At 39.9% G+C, this 25,297-nt stretch overlaps 1 protein-coding gene across 1 annotated transcript in view; it reads left to right on the forward strand.

Moving 5' to 3' along the window:
* The window catches only part of CNTNAP5 (contactin associated protein-like 5), a 223,281-nt gene that overhangs the window by 195,191 nt on the left and 2,793 nt on the right, over nucleotides 1-25,297 (forward strand). The window contains exons 21-23 of the mRNA XM_009887328.1: nucleotides 8,924-9,054; nucleotides 10,376-10,460; nucleotides 20,281-20,499. Of these exons, the coding sequence (XP_009885630.1) occupies nucleotides 8,924-9,054; nucleotides 10,376-10,460; nucleotides 20,281-20,499 (435 nt within the window). The remainder of the gene's footprint in view (nucleotides 1-8,923; nucleotides 9,055-10,375; nucleotides 10,461-20,280; nucleotides 20,500-25,297) is intronic.

A 25,297-nucleotide genomic window follows, 5' to 3' on the forward strand; every position in this document is an offset into this window, starting at 1 on the left:
CCAAAACCTTTAGCCCTATGGATTGATAGTAGTCATTTTTCAGTTATTTTTAAGTTGTGAATTGTCTGTGTTGTGGACATAGAGTGCTGTGTAGTGAGAGCTGTAGTTCAGCAGAACCGTTGGCTGAAGTGCTGACTTGGAGCTGTGTACCTGTTTCCACTCAAAGTAGGGCTCAAGCTAATAATACTTGGAAGACCCAGCCTGGGTCCAAGCAAACCTTCTTCTCTATCTTGCTTGTAGTATTCCTATTGGCATGTTAATTTTTCCCATAACATATCAGTTGGCTGGCTGGATGATGAAAAGGTGACTTAATCCTTCTTGCCTGATTAAATTAGGTGTTTATGCCTTAGTCTTTATGAGCGAGACTGGCCTTTAGGAATCTGCGGTTGAGACCAGGGGAGAAGTCTGGAGCAAGAAAGATGTACACCTGGTGGAAGAGGGTCAGATAATGGAATGCTTAAGCAAACTGGGCATACATAAATCCATGGGCCCTGGTAGGATACACCCACCAGTGCTGAAAGAGCTGACTGATGTCATTGCAAGGCCACTCAAGAGGCAATTGGCACAAACTGAAATACATGAGGTTTAATCTGAACATCAGGAAACTGTTTTACTGTGAAGGTGACTGAGCGCTGACACATCTTGCCTAGAGAATTGTGGAGCCTCCATCCTTGGAGATATTCAAAAGCCGTCTGAACATGACTCTGGGCAACCAACTCTAAGTGTCCCTGCTTGAGCGGGGAGGGTTGGACAACATGACCTCCAGAGGTCCCCTCCAACCTCAACCATTCTATGATTCTGTGAAAGACTGCAGAAGTTTGCATTTGAAAGTAAAGTTGTGAAAGTATATGTGTATAAGCATGTATTTTGCTATAGAAAAGTCATCACATTGCCACCATTACATGGTTCTTCTACAGGGGTTGTTACTAAGTAAATGTTTCATCCTACATGGTTCTTCTACAGGGGTTGTTACTAAGTAAATGTTTCATCCTTCCTCCAATTTTCTCCATAGTGTTCTGTTAAGAACACAAGTCAGTTCTTTGTATATCAATGGTTGTGGCTTGTTATGACACTCAAGTATTTCCCTTGAGAGTTTGCCATAATTAGGAGAAGGCTCCAACTTCTCCAGTCACAGAGGTTGGCATAACCTATGAAATAGGTAGTGCTCAGATGGACTTACTCGTCAGAGGAGCAGAACATTTCACAGAGATTCATGACCAGCCAAGCGGTGTCTATAGAGCTCAACAGAAACAAGGATCATTAACCTCAGAAAGCCATTAATCCACAAAGTTCTGTGCTTTATTACGAGTTAAGAATGAAAAGGAGGTTTGAGAAGAGAGGCATATGATTATTTTTCTCTACAGACATCATGTAGTGCTCAAATTGATTGTTTCTTTTTTTTTTTTTTTCCCTTTTTTTGTTCATCTTTTTCCATGTTCTCATTCCTGAACGTTATGGTTATTTGTTAGGCCAGCGTGAAACAAGTCCCTGCTTGAACAGGTATCTGTACTGCCAAAACTGAAACAGGAATGGTTGAAAGATATTAGGAAAAGAATGGAAAATATGAGCCAGGATCTCAGTAAGGGCAGGTTGGTATGAGTCCCTTAGGGTGTCACAGCAGAGGATCTCAGTGTTTTTTTGTGTGCGAGCTGTTCTCACTGAGTTAGTGGTGATGTTGCAAAGCCAGGTTGAACTTTTGGAATAAAATTCATAGGAAGATACTTTTTATTTCATTCACTGGGTAAAGAATAAAAGCTCTTCCTGCCAACCTGGCTGCTACACGAGTCTTAAATGAAAAGTACAGCATGAGATGAAAGCCTGGCAAGATTCTTCTACGTGCAAGGAAGAGTAAACCATAGAGCCTACTGAATGTCTGACCATGAGAAGACTAATGGCATCCAGTGTGTGTTTAAAGACAGGAGAAGAGATATGAGCATCATATCCTATAGAATCATAAAGATAGCTTTTGTACTGAAGGGTCTTAAAGTGACTTTAAAATTCCACAGAATGTGTAGAAAAAGTATAGGTTAAAATTTACCAGAATAAATCTCACTTATCAGAAAGCAGGTAATTAGGGAGATCTAACTGCATCTGATGCCCACAGCTCTTTTCTTCATCTTTACATTCAGTCACCTTCAGTCACCTTCCATAATTATAGCATCACTTTATAAAATAAGTTTACATTCAGTCACCTTCCAGGAAAAAAGATAATAATTATAGCATCACTTTATAAAATAAACAGCAACCAGTTCCTTTGCCAAAACGAAGTATCTAGGAATGGAAAGCTAATGATAGTGACTAATAGTTTGGGTTTTTTTTAAATTGCTGCTCATCCAGAGGTTTCATGTAATTTTCCAAAGGATGTCAACATTCATCCATTTCACCAACGGATATACTGTGACACAAAGAAGGAAGAGGATTTGTCAGCAGACATCAAGCTGGTAGATCCCAAATTGTGGCAGTGCTCTGTCCGTCGCCTCCAGGGTACATAAATACACCACTTTGTATGCTTACCCAGGAGTTAAACTGGAGAGAGAGTGTTTAGCATTATCCCACACCCGTGAGTTAGCCTTGTTCCCATTTTAGGCCCATCCACATCGACACAGACATGGGCTGTTTGATTTAGACGAGTGCTCCCCTTAAAATCACTGGAAAAAGCTTTCTGTTTAAGCCACTCGGTATGTGCATGATGAGCTCTATGACTGTGGTCCTCTGGGTCATCTTTTAGACTTCCAATATTTTGTAGCTTTGGAGCAAGAAGCATCTGCCAGTTCCTTTTTAATTGCTGGTCAGCCTGTGTTAAGCCAACTGGCGGCTGGTGGGAATGAGATGTCTACGAAGGTTAAACACATTTGTCAGTCACGTAAGGGAACTAGCTACATTTGTTGATATTTAAGTGACATTCTCAATCTGGCTCCAGCTGCCTAGCAGGATTGCAAAGTGAACTGAGGTCATGGGCCTCCAGATAGGTTTCTTTAGGGGCTTTTGGGGATGTGGGGTTCTTTTTGAGTTCAAGAAATGCAACGTGAAAGTGTGTTTTGTTAGTGGGTTTTTTTTAAATATAGGATGACCTGAATATGACCCTTAAGTCCTGAATGTCTCAAGCATTGAGTGGGAGGCATTCAAATAAGCATCTGTTTTTTTTCACTACCATGAGAGCTTACCAAAACTTGGGGGGGGATTTTTTTTAAACCCTATGAAACAGTGTCATCTAAGCAAATGCAATAGCTGAGTAATCATATCAACGAACATGTGCAACAGTTTCACCTCTTTGTTTTCTCCATGCAAAACAAATAGCAAGAGTCACCTCCTAAAAATGTGCATGTACTTTCTTAGTTAAATGCTGGATGCTGAAAAGATGGGCCCTGTTCTTTTGAATCACCAGCGGCACTTCCACTGAAGAGTAAATTTACTAAGTAAATATCCCTGGAGAGAAGCTGCTAATTAAAGAGCAGGTTTCTTAGCCAGCTGCTCCTAACCAACAAAACAGTGGTTCATTTTTAAATATCTAGGCTATGAAGAGGGACACTGCCACGCTGAAGCTGTGCAAGTTGCCAGAGAGATATTTTGCGGTAGAGATGACTGAAAAGTGTCATGTGCTGTTCTGCGATCAGGAATGAACAAACGTTTCCACCTTATGAGCTGCAAATGGCTTTCTGGGCTAAATACTTTAATTTTTATTTTTCTTCATAATAACATCAATAGCTTCACTAATACATTCCACCCTTTGTTTAATTGGTGCCTTAATTATTTTCTCTTTTAGCTATAGCTCAGGCGAGTGCTGAGGGTGGATGCGATGGTGTAGTTAACATCTTACAGTCTGACGAGGGTGACTGCTGGTTTGAGACAGCTGTAAGAGGTTCTGTTGGTCCTAAACTCCTTTGTTTCTGGATGCCTCTGAGGCAATGGGACATGCAGATATTCCAAGGTCTTTTTCCTAATGCAATGTTTTGTTATTTTATACATACACATTTATCCCAAATCAGAGTTGTCAGATGCCCGAATTTAAATGATTTTTGCTGATGTTACGTGATGGTGATGAACTTGTACATTTTATGGGTGGCACCCACATATGTTCCCTGAACTAACCTCACCTTCTCCGAGCTGTGCAAGATGTCTTGCCAGCTGCTCCAGCCAGTTTGTCATTAAAAGTGCTATGGAAGTTGGCGGAGATGTTGGGTTCAATCTGGGCTCATTTAAAACCAGTTTCTGTAAATGAAGGTCCTGCAGAGAAGTCTCAGACTCCAAGGGTATGTCATTCCCTTCCTTGCTGTTTGGTTCTTCAAGACTAAATGACACAAGGCCTGTGGTCCTGGTGACGTGTGTGACAAGAACCTTTCCTGTGAATTATGGACTTATATACCAAGTTCCTGGTATCCATTTTTTTGTTTTCTGCAGAACTGCTTCATTTTTTCCTTTTTGCCAAATATGTAGCACTGGGTGAGGTATTTCAAGCCAAAAAGTCTTTTTCTGAGCTAGAACACTCTCTGTAACATTTTCCTGTGCTCCCTTTTCCACCCGATGATTTTAAAAGTACTATTTGATTTTCAACACAAGCTTTGGTAGTCCAGAATGAATGTAAAGTTTGTGGGAGTAGGCCACAAAGCCACCAAATGTTTCTGACATTCCACTCAGGCACTGCTGTGCACACAGGCAAAAGAAAGACAACCCTCCTGTTGGCATGTTCAATCAGAAAAGATTTTGGACATAGAATATGTAATATCATGGCCAAGGTATTTCTTCACACCGTGTAGCCTGGGAATATTTTTTTCTACTTCAGGCTGAACACTTTGAAATCTCTAACCAGTTCAGTGTCCTTATTACCGCTAGACTTAGCAGCTACTACTACATCTTTCTTGTCCTCAGCAAAAAGACAGAAGCAGTTTGAAGGCACCATGCTATTCCTGTAGCTGCCTGAAGGTTGGTTATGCTGACACTGATCATTAGTGTGCTTCTAGCAAGAACTAAGCCTCCATCACCACTGAAAGAGGGTCCTAGGAGTGTTTTGTTTCAGACAAGCCATCCCCAGCCTAGTCACCAAGGCATAAATACTGCTCTTTGGTCTCTATTTCCCAGAACTTCCCTCTGCACAAGGAGACCCCCAGGAATCCTGTTAAAATGGCTCTGTAGCTGTTAGATATCAGCAGACAGATCTCATTCAGCCCTACAGTCATGGATTATACTACTGCAGATTGCAGACTGAAGACCACAGTGGTGTGTGGCAAACCAGCTTTGATACTGGTAGCGGTCTCATCATGGTAGCGTGGCAGCCCACGTGGACTCATTTCCTCCAGAAGTGGCGAAAAGAGGCCACACTGCGCTCTGAAACGCTGTGGATAAACTATGCCTGCTCCCCTCTTGAGCTGTCCTGGAGCTAGCACAGCATATCTCCATGTTGGTCTGCAGTCCGCAGAATTAGAAGCTGGAAGGGATGACTATAATAATCAAGTATGAATCTACTCTTACCTAACACTGCTGGGGTAATATGCCCGGGAAATTTTTCCAGCCTAAGGCCAAAATACATGATACTTCTCTCTCTCCTTCCCTCCTTCTTTTATGGCTTAATAGAAATTGCCTCCAGCAATTCCACATACATTAGAGAAGGAAGAAAACACAACAGGCAGTGCATTGCTTGAGCATTATGGCACTCCAGGTGTGCATGCTCAGACATGGGGAGCTGAAAAGAGGATGACAGGCATGACTGCAAAAAGTCTGCCAGAAATTACACTTCTCATGATTAGTGTGAATCCCTATTGTGAGGCAAAAATGATGCAAAACAGAGAGAGAATAGGGAGAATAGAGCTGGTTTATGCATGTATTTTTATTTGCATTTAGTGACACTGGGCTGATGTGATGGAGAAAGTTAGTGGACCAGATAATCAAAAGTCAAAGGACAAAAAAAAATCTTAATAATAATCCTAATTAATAATCCATTTATTTGGCTTGTCATGTAGCAAAATGGCAATGTAATCTGCCAGACAAATTATTCTGACTCTGAAAATGAAGTTTTGGTACTGAACCCAAGCCAAAATGAGCTCTGAGCTACACTGGTATAAATTCCAAAACACCTTTGGAGATATGAGCCCACATACTCCTGGTTTATATGAATGCAAATTTGACCTCAGGCCAAACGCCAGCTTGAATTCAACAGTTTTGAAGAGCAGCCATCCAAAGAAAATGTTGCCATTGGAATTCAAAGCAATTTAATAAAATAAGATGCTATTCACCGATCTTTTTAAATGATTTAAGGTAAAGTTGTACCACTATAGAAAGTAAGATCTGTTCTTAAGGGATGTCAGAAACCTCATCCATTGTCTCCCAACAAATGGAACAGATGGTTTCTCATTTAAAATCAGTGCTCTGATGAAGTCAATGGATAAATTCCTGTTTGCAGCAGCTGAGAGCCCAGGTAGGTTGCATATCTTGCTTGGCTGTCTTTGAACACAGATGTGATGGCGCTATGTTGGTCACCTGGATAGAGTAGTACCATTTATATTTTATATACTGGTGTGTTCATAGCATTTGAAAAGAGTGGAGAAGTTTTTTTCCCATTTACAATCTATGCAACTACTAGAAGGTCACAGACCAAATCTAGGTCCTGTTCCATTTTTCACGTTGTGCCCCTTTCAAAGGCTTCAGGTAAGAGTCAGTCTATAAAGTACTTCTGCTGGGACATGATTTTTAGTTTGGAACAAGCTGTTACACTATCACATCTTAGTTTCAGCTTATTCTTTGTGGTCATCTCAGCTGTGCTGTGCAGGGTCAGGCAACCTTTCCATTTTTTATCGACTCTCCCACTGCCCTAATGAGCAAGCCTGATGAAGGTCCCTTAACTTCCTTGCACTTGGGCTTCTTCTCTCGTCTTTCTAGAGTAAAGTGATTGTAAGATGTTTACACTGTTATTCCCTGTTGATGCATCTGTCGTTCAGCACCAGAAAATGGGATTGTGATTTAAGTTTGGACATTTAAGTATGACATTAATGGTGATAGACAGTAGCTCTCTTGTCCTGGGTATGCAACAGGGGATGGGAGCTTTGCAGTATTATTTGGGGCTGCTGAATCAGGACCTGTAATGCCACACTGAATAAATTAGCCCTTGTTACTGACCTTGATCTCTTCACAAATTCCCCTCTAACATCCATGACTATGTGTGAGAAAGTAAATGCCTTTTATCTCCTTCTTTTTTATTATTTTCACTTTAAAAGCTCACCTGATCCAGCAGCCCTCTCAATCAGCTAAAAAGCCTTCATCCTAGTAGTTCATTCTCATTTTCCCTCTCATTTTTGGAAGCTTTGTTCCTGTACTCCAAAGCTTAGAGAGCAGCAGTGCTCACCTGGGATATATTGAATGTTACAAAAAGTGCAGCTCTTAGGAGCCTGAGCAGCCAAACATCCTGGTGAGGGAAGAGGAGGAGGGACGATCTTAACTGGACTCTGGGTCCAATCTGGAAGGATTATCAGCTTCACTGAGAGTTGCGCAGAGGTGGCAAAATTCCCCCTCTGCAGGAGATTAATACATTGTTTTAAAGCTCCTTCTAAAGTGTTTTTTACGGTAGTTTGTAGGACAACAGAGCTGACCTTATTGAGGGAGGATGTTGAAGGCTGAAGGGAGCAGGTACGTCCACACTATGTAGTGAAGGAGAACTGCCTCATGTCCTCTCTCACTAACTCTAGACCTGCAAGGAGTCTTGCAGCATTAATATGGGTGAATATAGGAGGCAAGCAGGGCTGCTCATTCACCTCATTAAACGGCCAAACTGGTTTTGGTGACAGAGGTGCCTCTGAATACCGTTGCAGTGCACCACACATACACAGCAGCTCGTTGGAATAGTTTGAACTTGCGCTAACAGAAGCGCTGAAATAGAAGGAACTAGGAGGGTTTTTTATGATGTTTTTCAGAACAGGGTATAAATGAAGGACCCTTTGCTCAGGGTTGTGGTGCTGTCAGTGCTTATTTTCTCCTTGGAGACAGTAACAAAGTAGCCCCAGAAAAGCTTTTTAACTCTACGGTACTAACCTTGTTCCATGTATTTTGGTTGCTGATGCATAAAAAGTTCGGAGAATTTTTTTCTTCCTGCTACTTAATTCACAGAAAAGTACATTTGAAAGCATTTTATCAGAATAGTTTCTTTTCCTTTTAAATTATATATATGTGTATATATATTTTTTTTTCCCTGTAGTCATTTGTGGAAGGATTAAAATTCATATTGGATTCCTTGTTTTCTTGTGCATTTTGATTTGTTATGGTACTGTTATTTATCAGAAATCTCAATGCTTTTTTTGATATAAAGACTGAAAGAGATGTTTGGCATTCCTTTTTATATGAATAATGTTTATTCTTCAAATACATTAGAACAGCAAAGTAAAAATATTTTTTCTGTATAATCATTTACAATATATCTTTTCTTGTATTGCATATAAATTATAATGAGTCTGGGCCTTGAAATTAAGTTATAATTCTCACAGTTGTCGCTGTCTTCTGCATTGTCTGTTACATCTTGATGAAAAGGAATAGTAAAATCCACCAATATTAGTTTAATAGAACAGTGCAAGACCTGCATGCCCTCTGGTGGAAGCGATCCTTAACAGACTAATGTAGATCAGCTTTTGTGGCAGTGCTAAATGTCTGACCTACAGACAGACGCACTCTCCTTTGATGTACTTAGTTACTCAATTAAGTTATGTTTCTCCATAGCAGAGGTTGTTAGCTAGTAGGAAGGAAAACTCTTCCGGTGTGTTATTTTTTTCCACACTTTTCATTACAGTTTGAACTCCTTCATTTCTCTTCAACCTCTTTCTTCACTTTTTAAACTTATTACTCAACTGTAATAAAAAGAAAATGAGTTATATGTTGTCTAAAGGTATTGAACAGTGTCTCATTATTGACACAGGTTTTATATGTAGAATTTTGCTCTGCTTTTAAGGAAGTTTACAGGTCCGATACAAGCTGAGTAAGGATGGGCTCCTCATTTTCACCATTGACTCTGGAAATTTTGCCAACCGAGAGCTGCACCACGTGAAGATTAACAGAGAAGGCAGAGAGCTCATCATTCAGGTATGCCATGGCTTATGTTCAGTGTGAAAGAATCCTTCATGCCACAAACAGACCCACCGATTTCAATGCCTAATCACCAGCAGGAGGCAAAGGTTTCACATTGATTTGGTGCAACCCAAAGCTGTTTCAGCAGCAGAACAGCCCTGTAGGTTAGACCAAAGTTCCATGCAGACCCTGCTTCAGAGAGTGCCGAACCATGTTGTTTTCCTCTGAGAGATCCTTCCCTTGTCTCTGACAATCTGTGAATTAGGAAACACCTTTGGCCAGAAGCTCATCTGGACCACTGGAGTGGTTCTGGGGCTTAGGAGTATCTGTGACCTGTAGTTCCAGAGGAAGCACACAGTATGGATCATTAAAAAGCTGCCAAAGGGAGAAAAACAGCTGAGGAATGAGCACCTGGGAATGTAATTTCATTTAGGGTATGTGACCCAAGGGAGAATGTGACCCCAGCTGCCTTACCCTCCCACAGAAAAGGAAAAGCTGAGGGAAAACAGGGTGCAGCCACCATGTGGGTAACGATGCCCTGTCCCTTTGCTAGAAGCCATGCTGAATGTGACAAACTCATGAGAAACAAGAGCCCTGCTCTGCCTTGTTTCCCTGCATCATCTGTTTTTCCAAGGCAGGGAGAAGAGGACCATCTTACCGCTCCTTCTGCTTTCCTTCTGAGGCTAATTGTAGCGGTTCTTATTGCAAAGCAAATTGGCTAGATCTGGGCAGCAGTCATTTAACAGGGAAGGGTGGCAGAGTCTACAGAGAAGTCACGTGGTAAGGAATAGAATGAGACAGAAACACAGGGAGCGCCACGGGTTTTCTTTCCTCTACAGTTTCCGTGTCTGGGTGGTACAATGATAACACAGTTAGTGCGCAACTAGGGTGGGCAGACCTGATTATCTAGGAAAGAGGCTTATCCTAAAAGCCAGGGTTTCCCTCAAGTACCAGTCTCCTGTCTGCTGCACTGTCGTTTTCTTCTACGCAGAACTAATTCTTCACAATGCATTTCTAGAGAGGCCTCCTTTGACTGTGTTCTGAAGTGACTAGACGTGGATTTTGGGAAACAGGGGGATTTCAGTGTCAACCGTTTTAAGCTTTTCTGCAGGGGAATTTTCTTCAAAGCCCTTTATATGACTATTCTGGTGTACCTTTCAGCTTCTCATGCTAAAATCAAAGCACATTCACTTTGCTATCTTTAGAAACTGAATCACGCTTGGGGGCAGAATTAACTGATTTGCAGCTGAGAGCGTTCCCAGAAGTTTGCAGTACAGAGAGATCTAGGGGTGTCTACATGCTGTTGTAATGAACTAATTTTATTGACCTCTTCCAGGTTGATCAAGTTCTCAAACTCAAACACAACTTTTCTGAGATTGATTTTAAGGCCATTAAATCACTCACCTTGGGCAAGGTCACAGGTAGGTTCTACTAAAAATATTCCTGATTCATCAGTTGTTATAGTGCTGGAGTTAACCTGCGCTGTGTGTTGAATTTTTAATAGGATTGGGGTTTTGTTTAGCTGTTAGAGTTGACTTCAGCACTCCAGTACTCCTTATTTGTATGTCTCATCAATGCAAAAATTTGGCAGCTTTATTTGTTTGCACTGATAGCAATATTAACTTCTCCCATTGCTCCCTCCAGAAAAGTGATTCATGCTGCCTGTGTGGCTGCACAGGGTGGCATCTTAGCCTAATGGTATCATTTTGCTGACTACAGCTTGCTCCTCTCAAGCCATCTCTATTTCCTAATGATAAGAACAACAGCCCTGTGAGCCTTCATCCTCTCTACCCTTTTTTCACTCCCAGTCTTTTTCCATTTGAATTCTGCAAGTAGCATTTATATTACATACAGCACTGAGGCCACAATTCTGCATGCTCTGTGCATGGACCTTCTTCATCTTTACCCCTCCACAACAAAGCGGTTACAAGACCAGGAAAGCTCTGCCTGAGATTTGGAAAGTAGAACTCCTCTATTTTGTTGTGAAGTATGTTAGTTCGTATAAGAGTCTTATGTGGCCCCAGTAAGATTCTAAATAGTTGCTCGGTTACAGACATTTTAGTCCTTTGTTAGAATTGGACCTCCATATCAAGCCTGACATCTGTTTCACTATTACAATTTTATATGTTTTATTAATAGCACCCAAGGCCTGCGGGATTGGTAGATAGACAGAAACTTAAGACATCCTCCAGTGTCTACTTGTGCAATATAATTGTATATAATGACATTATCGCATTCTGCATCATGTTTTACTGGGTAGATGAAGGGCAGGAACTGACTTTCCCCTTAATTATAGATAATGTTTGTTCAGAATGCAACAGTCCTCCAAGCCTTTGTGGACAGGTTTGGGGACCTGAAACTTTTCAGCCCAAGTCAGAGCTAAGCTGAAAATCTCTTTTTGTCAACAGTCAGCTGTAGTGCTGGAAATCTAAAAGAACATTGCTCATCATGACCACTACCTAAAGCTCCAGCTATAGATACCAAGTCAATAAACCAAGGCTTTTCTAACCAGCAAGGTGGAACATAGCACAAAGGCCTTCAAACATGTAGCCAGCATGCTGACAAGGTGCTGCTCAGCCTCATGGAGAGAAACTAGTTTTAGTCTCAAAAATATGGTTAACTTTGCAAGTACAAGGTTGTTGCAAAGCCGAAAAACCCAGATGCATCTCCAAAGGTCTGGTATTCAGTTCCACTGAACACCACAAACTTGTCTCCAGACAGCTTTTAATGGAAATATCTTTGTTATTTCTTTCTTGCCCCAAAGGTTATTAGATTTTGTTTTAGTAATAATAAATAACAATAGTTCATATTCTGCAATGACCCTAAAGCCATAAACTTGGCTGTCCAGATGGTGGGAGTTCCTATTGCTGTACCAGGAATCACACAAGGCATCCCAGCAAGTCACTTTAATTCCAGCCTAATCCTAATTCTGGTTTGTTCTTTATACATTAAGTAAATTTCCTCAAAGTTTTTCTTCTATGTTAGGATTTCACTTTCCGGATTTTATCCCACAGCTGTAGCTATGCTGAGTACAGTCCTTGTGCCCTCAGAGAATCACAAATCCCCCTGAGTCTTCTCCTCTTCAGGATGAACAGTCCCAGCTCTATCAAGCCTATCCTCATGTGAAAGACGATCTAGTCCCTTAATCATCTTTGCAGCCCCTCACTGGACTCCCTCCAGTAAGCCCATGTCTTTCTTCCACTGGGGAGCCCAGCACTGGACCCAGCACTCCAGTAGAGTTACACTCATGCAGAGTATGGGAGAAGGATCACCACCTTCTGTCTACTGGCAGTGTTCTTCCCAAGGCAACCCTGGATTCCAGAATGTCATTGACTGCATTTACTATGGGGGCATATCTGACTCATGGTCAGCTACTGTCTACCAGAACACCCATGTCTGTCTTTGAAAAGCTGCTTTCCAGCTGGTTGGCCTCAACCAGTGTTAGTGGACGGGCTTATTCCTAACGCAGGTGCAGATCTTTGCATTTCCTTTGTTGAACTTCATGAAGTTCCCATTTTTCCAGTTCTCCAGCTTGTCAATGTCCCTCTGAATGATGACACAACCATGTGGTCTACTTCCAATTTTGTATCGTCTTCCCAATTTTGTATCATCTCCAAACTTACTCAGGTTACATACTGTCCCATGCTGGCAAAAAAACCTAAAAAATCTCTACTGCTACAAAGTCAAGAGTATTGCCTTGTTGTATCAAGAGGAGAGTTGGACCTTGTCATTTTAGCAATGTAGAACTTACATAAATATGTCCATTCATCTTTTATACTATTATGTTGGTAAAATGTCAGCTATACGTTCAGAAGGTGAATACTGATGACCTAAACCAATATCCTCCAAGTTCTTCCTTGTCATTGTTCATCCCCTCAGCAAAGCATAAAATTCCAGAGGCATGTGATGTTTTGAAGCAGACCTAGAATTCCTGTAGTGTTCGTTTGGATGCCACTGCGATTTAGATACCTAAAGGCATTCATTAGGAACATTTAAGTGTCCACTGAAATAGAACCGTATAAAAAAACTCTGTTCTATGTATCCAACATATCCATGACATACTCTTCTGAAAATTTGTCTCCTTTCCTGCCACACCACTGCTCATTTGCCTGCTCTAACAGTCTGATCCTGGCTGCTTAACCAGATGATTATACCACCTTCTTTCTCAGCTCCACCATTTGTTTCTCACTGGCTGAGAAATCTCAAAGAGAGCTTCCAGCAGGACATCATAAAAGCTTGAAACCTCTTCCTCACCAGATTTTCTTATGATAACCGCTTTAGCACAGCTGGAACTTTTGAAAAGTGCACTTTTATACAATGACCAGTTTTTAAATAATAGCGCTTCCCCCCTTTCCTTCCCTACCCCCAGTCCCATTACACTTCCTTTAGTCAAAAGCTACTCAAACTCTGATACTTTTTTCTGCTTTTCAAATCTGCTATATTTTCCAATGGCTGCCCTACAACCAACTCTGAATTCCAGGAAAAAACCCTCTGTTTAAGGCAAAGGAGGCTCACCTGGAATTCAAAACATAGGGACACTCCCTCTGCCACAGACTGCTTGTATGACCTTGGGCAAGCCATTTATGTGCAGATATAAAGGTAAGCAGGCATTTTATTCCCACTGGAACCAGTCTGAGCTTTACTATCTCTGTTCTCTATCAGTAAAGCATGGATAATAGAGCATCCCTACATCAGAGGGGTGCTAGGAGGATAAAAGCATTAAAGGCTGTGAGCTGTTCAGATCCACAGTAATGGGGCCATATAGCTGCCTTAGAAAGATCAATCTAAATATAAGTGTGGCTTTGAAGACAAGGGAGTAAAAAGAAGCAGCATTCAAGTAGCCAACAGACGTTTGTTGAATTCATCCTCACAGTATCCAACAGTAATAGAAAAATATTATTATCCTGTAGTTTGTTGTCATTTTTACTTCACAAATATAGAGGCAAGACACAAAAGGACCTATCCAAAGCTCATCAGTATCGGTGGGAGTTTTTCCATGGACTTTAGTGAGTACTGGATTCGGGACTCAAGTGGGTCATACAGTTTATGGCAAAGCCTCAGTGAAATCTTAACCAGAGTCCCAGTTCATTTACTTTAAGTACTCCTTGCAGAGATTATACTGCTGTATTTAACCACATAAGCTCTATGGCAATCATCTGCCCTAACTGTGAATCTGGCTCTGCTTTGAACAAGGCACTGAACTGCATGACCTTCAGAGGTGTCTTTCAACTTAAATTATTCTATAATTCTCTGATCTCAGAGACACATTTGCATAAGCTTAGGTCTTGTCTAGAAAAAGCTGCTATCCCAATGGAAAATATCATTTATTTGTTTTGGGGTTGACCTTAATGAATCTTTGAAAACTTCTTACTGTGCCCCAACGTGTCTAAATCTTTCACCATTATAGTCCCTGGAAAAATAATCAGTGATGCAGGAAGCGAATCTCATTGTCTGCATATTTGCTTCTGAGAGATTTAATATACTAGCTGTGTAGTGATACCAGAGTAAAAGGGTAGCATTGAAAGGGATTCAAGAGTATTCTGAAGAAAAAAGATTTCTTTAGCACCTATTAATGTTCCCCTAATTTATTTGTGTCTTCAAAATGATGAAGTAGCAAACCTTCCCATACTGGCAATGTAAAGAACTGTGTAGTCTAGCACATGATCGTGATATCTTTTTATCTCTAAAAGCCAGAGCTATAACACACTTACTCAAGTTGTGGGAATCTTTCCACTGAATCATTCAGCTTTGATATAAGGTATGCGTAGAAGAAAGTTTATCTGCAAAGTAATTTTATTAAAATCATTATGTAGGTGCAGTACAATTCTTACGATTTCTACAATAGCCTCTCTTATTAAAAGTTCACAAGAAGAAAATGAAATCTATACACTGAAGAGATCACAGAGCAATTCATTCAAGAGTGATATTATATTGGGGGAGACAATAACAGGATAATTAAATCAGAAGGGGTAAGTTGGCATTAACTCTGTGATAGAAAAGCTTTCCTAAAGAAGCATCTCCTTTTAGAGAGTTTCTATGGATAAAGACCTAAGTCCAATTTTTTGGTGGAAAGTAATTCCCTTTTTTAAGCTCACAAGATCACAATTTGCTTGAGAAATTTAAAGTCACAGTCTTGGAATATTGTGTTCTAGCATTTTAAAACAATGCAGCAATGGTTGCAAGAGATATTGGCCGGACTCTTCTGCTCACTGCAAAGCTCTTTTCTTCACTGCATACTCTTCTTGCTCTAAATACCTATTTCTTAGAAGGACCATACCCCGGGAAAAGATCTCTTGGGTGCATTATAGGGCATCTTTAAAAGACATTGTTTTTTCTCCTAGTAGCCTAGTAAAGCATTAAGAAAAATGGAAATGATTACTTAAGATAAAAGAGTAGAGGCATTTGCGACCAAGATGGCAGCAGTTAAAATAAGCAAAGTTTGGCTACCCCAGGCACTTCAAGTAATCCAAGGTCTAAGCCAATAATGCCATCACGTCTCTGTCAAAAAGAGACCAAATCTGTTCAGACTTTCTCCCCAGCAATATCATTTACCATATGGTCTTAACACCATGTTTAAATCCCGGTTTTCTTGATGATAATGCTGCCTCAATAAGTGTCCAAGGTCATCTACTTCTATGCAGATATTTTATTTTTAGTCTGAATTCTTGCTACTTGAGTTGGTTTAAACTGTCTGCTCCTGAGAAAAGCATGTATTCTTTTGCACATCGTCTCTCCATCTTCTTGCATATTTTCTTCTTTTTATAGGTTGTATTTTGAGCCCATGCAAAATCACATAGGGCTGGCTGTGTTGTGACAGATTAGGATTCAAACGTCAAAAACTGTGACATGTAACAAATTTCACATTGCAACTCCAAGCAGTGCTTCATTTTCGATGACAAACTGTCTTTAAGAAAACATACTAATTGCATGTCTGAAATTATCTCCGCCTAATGAAACAAAAATTCTCAAATGTTCCACTTGGCATGAAAAGTTCAATTGCTGGCAAGCAAATCCTGGTGCATTCTGCTCATTCCTGGGAAAACTTGTGAGAAGTACCTTTACTTTGCTCTTGTTCTGTCTTGCTTTTTTCAGAATTGTATTGGAGGTGCGTTGCATGCCTGGAGCCTGTCTCCAGTTCAAACTCCTCCTTTTGTTAAGCAAGAGCCAAACTGGTTGAGCTCAATGGTTCTAACCAGGAAATGTGTTGTTCACTCCACTGCCTTTGTGGCAGGCTCACACCAGGAAATGAGGTTATTTCCAAGATGCCTTCTTATGGGTTCCAGTCTAACCCTAAATACATTTTATGCCCTTTCTAAATTAATGATTAGCATCAGCAATGTTTACTGAGGTTGTTGAAGGACGTAACAGCATATTTTTTGAGGTAGCCACACAGTACCTGCTAGTCGACTCTTCTGAGACAGATGCAGTGTGGAGATTTCAGGGTCATGGGCTCAAATCTAGTGACAATGTCCAAGAAATAATCTTGCCAGTGGTGTTCAGCACCTTAGCAAAATGAGGTGATGGATACGCTTTAACTTCCACAAAAATCATCTTTCTATTTCTCAGACTCAAAAAAAGGATAACCAGTGCTTCAGCATACAGAGTAAATTACCCTTTGCACTTCTACCAGCGATTCACTAGAATAATTAGTTAATTAGGGCACAGACATTTAAAACAGGCTATGTCTGCTCTCACTGATGTTAAAAATAACTTTTGATTAAGGAAATCCACGATGGGCCTTCCTGGATGTGAGTGAGCACACAGCTAAACTTTGAACTCAGATTTCAGTTTCTGAGTGACATAAAAATAATGTTTATAAAGATAGAACAAAAAGATTTGGATAATGTTTATGGTCCCATTTTTCACAGTGATATCTTTAGAAAGAAGGTCTTTTGAGCCACTCTCCCTGTATGCAAATAACATTTTGGATTTCTCTTTGATTCCAGTTGCCTGTCATATTAGTTATCATTTACTATGTCAATTCGCTGATACATTGCTGAACAGCTTAATGCCTGGTCCTAGAGAATTCCAGCAGAATTCTATTTATGACGAAAATTAATTCCCCATTACTGAGATATTAAGACTTAAAAGTATTTTATTTATTTAAAATCTTAAAACAAGTGACTTGAAGATGGCAGAGGTGCGCAAAGAAACAGTAGTGGAACAAGATGTCTGTTTGGTGAATAGGAAGGAATCAGCAAACAAATTATGTTGATAGAATCAATAAAGTTTAAAAAATACATGTTAGACTTAATCCTCATTATCACAGAAAATTATTGCAAATACATTGAAAACGGGGAAGCAAAACCTACACAAAACTTACTGAGCTGTGACATTGCAGACAGCTTCTGGGGAGCAGCTAGAGGACTCATCAAGAAGCCAGACCAACTTATGCACAACTCAGCAGACATAGATTAAAAATTACTTCCTAAAAATATGGGTAAACTTAAGTTGTGGGGATAAATTACTCAAAAGCCAATAAAGATTACCTTCTCACTCCCCCTGTAGAAATCATCTAAAGTAAATCAGTCTCCAGTACTGAGAACAAAAGCGCAATGCTAAAATGTCAGAATATCAAACCAAGTCATCAGCAGCAATTCAGTGTGATTTTCCAGGCCAGTCAAGTGCATGGAAATATTCAGAGTGTGACCAGGTCAGAGGAAGCCCACTGACGTTTTGTATGAACTTACTTCAACACAAACCTTGGAACTTCACTGAGTTGCGTCTCTTACTGAGCACCTGACATGCAGTGAAAATATCTTTTGGAAAAATGTTTTATTGTGATTTAAAGACTTCAAGTGACAGAGTGGCTTTTAATAAGCCTTTCACAGAGGTAACCATGTCATAATCACAGATTTACATTATCCACTCAGAATTCAGAGGGCAGCACAAGTCATTCGCATCCAAGTTGTGTGTGTCGCTTGTTGAGAACACTGAAAGCCCCTCTTTCTGAAAGACCTAAGGCATGCACCTGAAGCCATTTAATAAAGAAAACTGTATCTGTACACATGGGATTTTTGCCAGAGGACTCTGGGGTTGGATTTGGTTTGTTCTTTGATTTCTTTTTTTCAAATTTCAAAGCCTTTCAACAACAAATCTCCTACTTCTCATTCATGTAAAGCTTACTTTGACAAAAGACTCCTGGAATTGGCCCTTAATTTGACTTTTTAAAAAAGCCTTCAAAAGTACTGTATCTTAGACTTTTCAAACTACTGTACCATGAAAAATGAATTCATTATTTCTCAGGCTTTACCTTTTGCACATTGAGGAAGAGCAGAGCAATTTAGATTGCCTGATGTCTAAAAGATACAACAAATCCACCTTTTGTGTCAGAGCTAAGAAAACAGGAAAGGCTGAGAGTAGGAATGTTTACAAAGGGTTTTATGAATTCAACAAAGATGGCAAATACTGTAAATCAGTCTTTTAGTTTTATATAAGCTTTCTTGCAGAAACTTGGAAACAATTCTTTGTCTGTTTTATAACACTCCTGCCAAAATCTCATTAAGAACCTGAATCCATCCAATTCCTATATGCTTTGAGAGAGGAAATGTGAACCTCTTTAAGGCTACAGTTTTTCCAGTGGCAAAGCCTCACTGTTTCCCTTCCCGTCTCTCTTTCTTGCAGTTACTCAGAGCCCAGAGGCTGTCCCCGTGACAGCTCTGCAGGCTGAGCATCTCTCCTCTAAGATCCTTTGGAGAGCAGACACACACCATACCTTGCTTTGCTGAGAAGCAGCCAAACTCTTCTACATTGTAGGTCTGTGAAGACATTCAAACATAATTAGAAATCTTTGTCTGCTGATTCCCTCTGATTGCATGACATAATGGTCACAGATCTTGAGCATCAAAATAATGTGGGATTTGGGCTAGTTTTGAGATTTCTCTGTATTTTCTTTGACGTAAGAGACATTTATGTAATTCAGGTAGCAATGGCAGTTATAAGAGAAAGTCTACTTTTTTCCTAAATCCTTTTGGCTGAGATTGTAAAATCATCGTATTTGAATGGCAGTGGAAAAATTGGACCTTATTTTAAAGTTTACTATTTTACTCTTTCAAGCTTTGAAAATAAACTTGAAAAGCTGGGAATCCTTATTTTCCAATGTCATTGGAAGTATTTCCAAAACTTTCAATGCTAGAAGGTTTTTTTCATTAACAGGTAATTTTTTAAGACTTTGAACAAGTTTTGATGCTATACATTTGTGCATTTGTGGGGTTTTTTTATCTTGTTTGATTGACCTAGATATAAGGTGCATCATACTACAGACCTCTGAGCAATATGAATTTCAATTTCTGGAAAGTAAATAAATGAGAGCTTGGAGGAAAGAGGAGATGGCTTCACTGTCCTTCGCTGACTTTCACAAACAATCTTTGATACTAAAACACTTGGAACTAAATAAAAAACACCTTTGAATTGGCTTTCTCTTTGTGAAATTTAAATGAACACAGACCAACAGATAAATTAATTGCGCTATCTCATCTTCAAGCTGGAAAAGAGCATGGTGGTATTGGTTTTGGTTTTGATTTAGATAAAAAGAAATACAGTTTTGCTTTTTATTTTATTAGTGGAATGGGGCTAGCAGAGTGAGAGCCTGGCTCATAACTAGGAGGATTCCTAGGAACTCTGATTATAAAAATGTAATATGATTATGTGCATCAGAAAAATAACCTGAAAAATAAATTATTGAAGAAAGGTGGAAGCCTATATAAGCAAGTCATTCAATATGAGGCCACAGGAAGCACTGTATAATAGAAAATAAGAGAGCAGGCTCCTTCATTAAAAGAGTGGAGGAGGTAGAATGCCTTGAATGATCCATATCTGTTACACTGTTGGTGTTTACAGATGCAAAAAAAAAAGTTAAAGAGCATCATCCCCAGGATCCTTTGATATTCAGTGTTGCTATTTTTACTCTTTATTATTTTTATTGCTATTGCCATGTTTAGCACCTATGATCTGTTAGATACTGTCCAGACAGTAGAGAAAATGGATGAGGAAAGAACCACAACGCAGGCTTTTATGCCCAAGCCAACTGGATTCAATGTAAGTAGCATTGTAAAGGGAGGACTGGGGATGAGAACCTCCTGGGTCAGGCCTGGGAGAACTATTAGGCTGCTGAAGGAGAACCTGAACAGTTGAGATTGGATGAAGAGAAGTAAAAGGGGTGGGTAAGGCAAAAAAAGATTCATTTTTACAATACTATCCTAAACCAGATAATTCCCAGAGTGTTTTTCTGTTGTACTGCAGATAGTTTGTCACTGGACCCTGAAGTTTCAAAGGCAAATGCCTATGGTTTCACTGGCTGCCTGTCCTCTGTTCAGTACAACCACATTGCTCCCCTGAAAGCTGCCTTACGCCATCCCAGCGTTGCTCCCGTAACTGTCAAAGGCTCCTTGACTGAATCCAGCTGTGCATCCATAATGGAAGGTGATGTGAACACAGTAACCACGATATATTCCTCATCAGGTATGTCCTGCCAAGAGGGAGATGGGGAATGTAAAGGACGCTGTAGAATGAAGTTTCCTTCCTTTTTGCTGTAATGTAATTGTGATTCTGTAAATATTGGAACTGGGAAGTTGCCTTTTCTCTCATAATTAGGAGTGTTGAGGATGGGCATTAGGATTAGCCAAGTAATTTGAAAGTCTTTGTACTAAACCAAAGTTTTCAGACTAAGTTCCTGGATTGCCTAAAACAAAAAAGTCCAAAAGCCATAGTGGAAACAGCATTGGAAGTATGGTTATGCACCTGATTTGCCATTCCTGTCCGCTCTAGATAGCTCCAGTGTTGCATATCTCAAAGGAGAACATAAATGTTACATAAATTCCATATCCAAGTGGTGATGAAACAATAGGAGTCATACAACAAAGTCAAATTTGTTCCCACCCTAGCAGTAATGAACAAAAACTCCTTGTACAAACCCCTCGACACACGTGCATGACTTCCATTGAATGCTGTACGTCATTCTCTCAGGCTAAAGAGAAGGAGCACTACTTGAGCAGAACCAGTGAGATGATCCCAATAGTTCATTTATCTTCTGGAATCCTGAAACTGTCCTCTGGAAATCTCAAGTATTTTGCATATGTGAATTTGTATGCAGAGAAGGAAACTCAGAGCAGCTGGAAGTGTTGTCATCAGGAACAGGGGCAATCAAGTTGCTGCTTTAGTCACCAGTGGATGTGGCAGAATTCTTAATGACCAGAAAAGGGTACAAATTATGGGCTATTTTTTGTCCCTTGACCTATGAAGCCACTTTCTCTTTTCTAATAACTAATAAAATTCTGGTTTAGATCATAATATGATTTCTTTGACATTTGTACTTGCATCAAATCCCCATTTCCTGCAGCTTCTGCCTAAGATATTCAGCAGAAAACAAATGATGCTGTTAACGTTCTGCATAGGGAAAAAGGCTGCTGATTACTCTGTGGAGAGTGGCTGCCTGTGTGTTTCTGCTTCTCCCCACCTCCCAACGTTCTCCTCACTGGCCAGAGTTGTCTAAGGTATCTGCTCTGACGTGCAGAAGAAACACGTCTCATAAATACTGAATGGGCAATGATACTGAAAATATGAACTCCTTGCCCTGTGATCTGTCACCTTGATGATCTAATTTTTCTAAAGAGTTTAGAAATCAGTAAAACCTGAGGCTTAGAATTGCAGGACAGAACACAGAGCAGAGTATAACAGCTTTGGACTTCAATATTTAAAGCTTACAATCAGTTGCACTCTATTGTCAAGGTTAAGCACTGTTACATCAGAAATGCAGAATTATTATAAAAGCTCATCCCTTTCTTCGCCACTCTCTGCTTTAAAATATGATTTCCTCTCAATATGATGAATTAACTGACACTACTGCCTTACTGTTCACACTGGATTTGATTAAAGCCTGAATAAGATCTTTAGAACAAGTTAGTTCTGAAGACTTCATATCTTTATATGCTATAGTAAGAGCACTGGGCGGTAGATTCTTGTTTAAAAAAAAATTCCAATTTGTAGCAAATTATACTTTGTATAGATGTACTTCAGAATTACGTTTATACATGGAAAGGACACATTTTAAGAAATAAAAAGAAGACAGAGTTAAGGATTAACTTTCAAATTTACTGCTCATATCTCAATTCATCAGTTCCCAATTTCTCATTATTGAGTGTCTGAGAAGAAAAATAGAACTTCAAAGTTGACTGTACATGTCTGTGTCGATTTTCTAATGTACAGATACAACAAAAAAGCCCTCTAGGAAATCTCTCTTTAAATGTGTGAAAAAAGCTTTCTATATTTATAACTTGAAAACAATTGAAGCTCTTTCCTTCAGAGATGAATACTTGTTGACTTCAAGAAAGTTTCCTAGCAGACAGATATGGAATAAAATCCATTCACTCACAGCTTAGTTATCCATACATTCTTTCTGATTAGGAAACACAAAATGAAAGGTGACTTATGGTGTTTTTGATATTTAACAAAGATCTGCAAATCACCTTCTTCCTTGCTGAGGCACGCATAGAGGTTTTGGGATTCTGAACTCTATGCTGATGGCACAGAGATAATGGACTTTTACTATTCTTTTATATATATATATATCAAAATACTGTAAATGCCAGAGCAGATTCAGCTGTGTGAATGGTGGAGTCTTGAGCTGTCTGTCTACTCCAGCTGAACAGCAGGTCTTTATGCATGTAAAGTAAAAAAAATACCAAAGACTTTCAAAAGTCAGAAACTACACAGAAAAACTACACAGCTCAAACAGTGCCAGTCCCTGTCTCACTGTGCTAGTCGTGCTAGGCTTGATATTTCCAAACAAGGAGGAACTGGCCAGGGTTGTGCCTGGACAGCCTTGGCCGTAGCAACTATAAGATGGTGGTATTCGGGATCCTGAGAGGAAGGAAAAAAGGCAGAAACACGATTGCAACCCCAGACTTCATGCACCTGCTTGGAAGAATCCCACAGGATACAGCCCTGGTGAGAAGAGGAAAACTGGTTCAAGGATCACGAGTTCAAGATCAAGAATGCTGGACTTCCTTTTCATTAGGACGGACCAAAGGTGGCAGGAGGCCCAGAGAGGTTGTGAAGTCTTCATCCTAGGATATATTCAAAACCCAAATGGATACAGCTGAGAAACTTGCTGTAATAGACCCTGATTTGAGTAGATTTGGACTAGATGATTTCCAGAGGGGCCTTCTGACCCCAGTGATGCTTCCAACCTCAGTGATTGACACTGAAATGGCATTAGTTTTATCTAAAAGGAGGAGGATATCCTGTTAAGGTCTAATGTGAGACACAGTATTGCTTTTCCTTGGCTTCAGAGTTGATTGTGTTCCCACTGGAGATGGTTCTGCTGTCACATGCCATCTGCTCTGCTGTAACAAACCCTCCTCTCCTTGTATCATGATTTTATTTCTCAGGCAAAACATAATTCTTAAGGCCAGTGTCTGTTGGCCTCCATTCTAAAACTGATCTCCAACATTTGTTCTGGTTTCCTTTCAGTGCTTAAAATCTGATAACAGTTGCCAAAAAATTGTGGAGCCCTAAAAGCATTTAGTGTCAGATCTTACATAATCTTTTAGGCATGAATGACATCTTGTATCATTTTTAAGGGAGAAGTTTAATTTCATGCTTTTTTCATACATAGTTAATAGTCTTTCATGACTCTATTTGACTAACACCATACACCAGATACCAGCTGGAGATTTTTCTCCAGTACAAGAGAACTGATGTTCAACAGATGTTAATTTTTATTGTAACTGATTTCACTGGCACTGGCTGAGGGCTGGGGTAGAAAATATCTCACCAAACTTCCAGTATCTGAAAGTTAAATCATCTTGAGTCTAAAATAATGATTACTCCCCTCCTCTAGTTTGTGGAAAGAAATTGGTGAATCACACTTAGGGTATAAAGTATCGATAGGTCCTCTTCCTCTGTTTGACTAAATAAAAAAAGCCTAAATTACTAGTTTTGATTTCTATAACTGACTCTGAGATACTGAAAAATAAAGAGGTGAACCTACCCATGATGTACAAAATAATGAGCAACCTTGATCTAACTTTGAATTTGGCTCTGCTTTGAGCTTAGGCTCAAAGGCTTAACATCAGGCTAAATAACCACCAGATTCCCCTTCCAACCAAACGTTTTCTATGATGCTATCTGTATTTATGTGTAAATTTTATGCCCATTGCAGTCCCACAAATGTAGTAAATGAGACGAAGCATTGCCATGACTATTTGTTTCTTTGCAACATCACTATAGGCACCCAATATCCAAGCAAGGGGCCTCTTGTAAATAGATCTCAGCCTCAGTGTCCAAATCTGTCATTGGCAATTACCATTCGCATTGATAATGGGTGTACTGAAGGTGTTCAGCTGGCCCCAGAAGTCCTTTTGTGCTCGTAGCTCAGTCAATGAACTACAGATATGGGGAACCCTGACTTCTTAGTATGGGTGTGTTCGAGAAATCCTTCCATCTCTAAAACTAAGAGTAGAGTTACACCTTTTAAAACATGAAAGCGTCTTTGAGGCTGATGCCTTCTGCACATCTTTGCAGCTGTTATCAGTGATGCAGAGAATAAGGAAAAAGTGCCCCCTTTAAGAACCTGAATAGCCCAAAGCCACCATCATTACAAACTCAGCACCTCCTCATATACAAATATGAAATTGTTGCTTGTTTCAATTAAAAAACATCTTCTTGAGCAATGAGATACCAAAATGTGGCTGAGTCAGCTACTAAGACAAGAATGTGCAATTACAATAGACTTTGCAATAGACCTTCTCAGTTACTCTTCCACCTCTTGCATCAGAAGGATCAATTTGGCAAAGCAGTATAATATATAGCAGAGACAGTCATCCGTAACTCCCATGTACGTCCTCTGTATGATAGCCTGGAGCCTTGTAAAGAAGAGAAACACAGATAGGAATCTCCTAAAAGGAGAGGGTGAGGTGAAAGGAAAAAAATGTGAGGGTGCTGAAAAGCTGGATTCAGCTGGCAGTAGAAAACACAGCATTTTCTGAAACGTGCTGGACTAAAGCAGGTACGCTGCCGTAACTCCACTGCCTTCAGGGAGGGTTTGACCTCCCAGGTTTGGATCTGAATTTGAAACTGCCAGCATGTAGAGTGTTTGGCCCAGTGTTTCAACAGTAGTTGTTTATAGATAGGATACAAGAGAGCTCCAACGTTGAGAAGCCTTTAATATAGGAATTCATTTCTGACCCCTCTCTGGTTTGAATCCAATTTGACCACTGCATTTCTGCAATGGAGAAAAAAACATCCCTTCCAAGAAGCT

This window comes from Charadrius vociferus, unplaced genomic scaffold (genome assembly GCF_000708025.1).
Source record: "Charadrius vociferus isolate BGI_N301 unplaced genomic scaffold, ASM70802v2 scaffold385, whole genome shotgun sequence".
Classification (NCBI taxonomy): Eukaryota; Metazoa; Chordata; class Aves; order Charadriiformes; family Charadriidae; genus Charadrius; species Charadrius vociferus.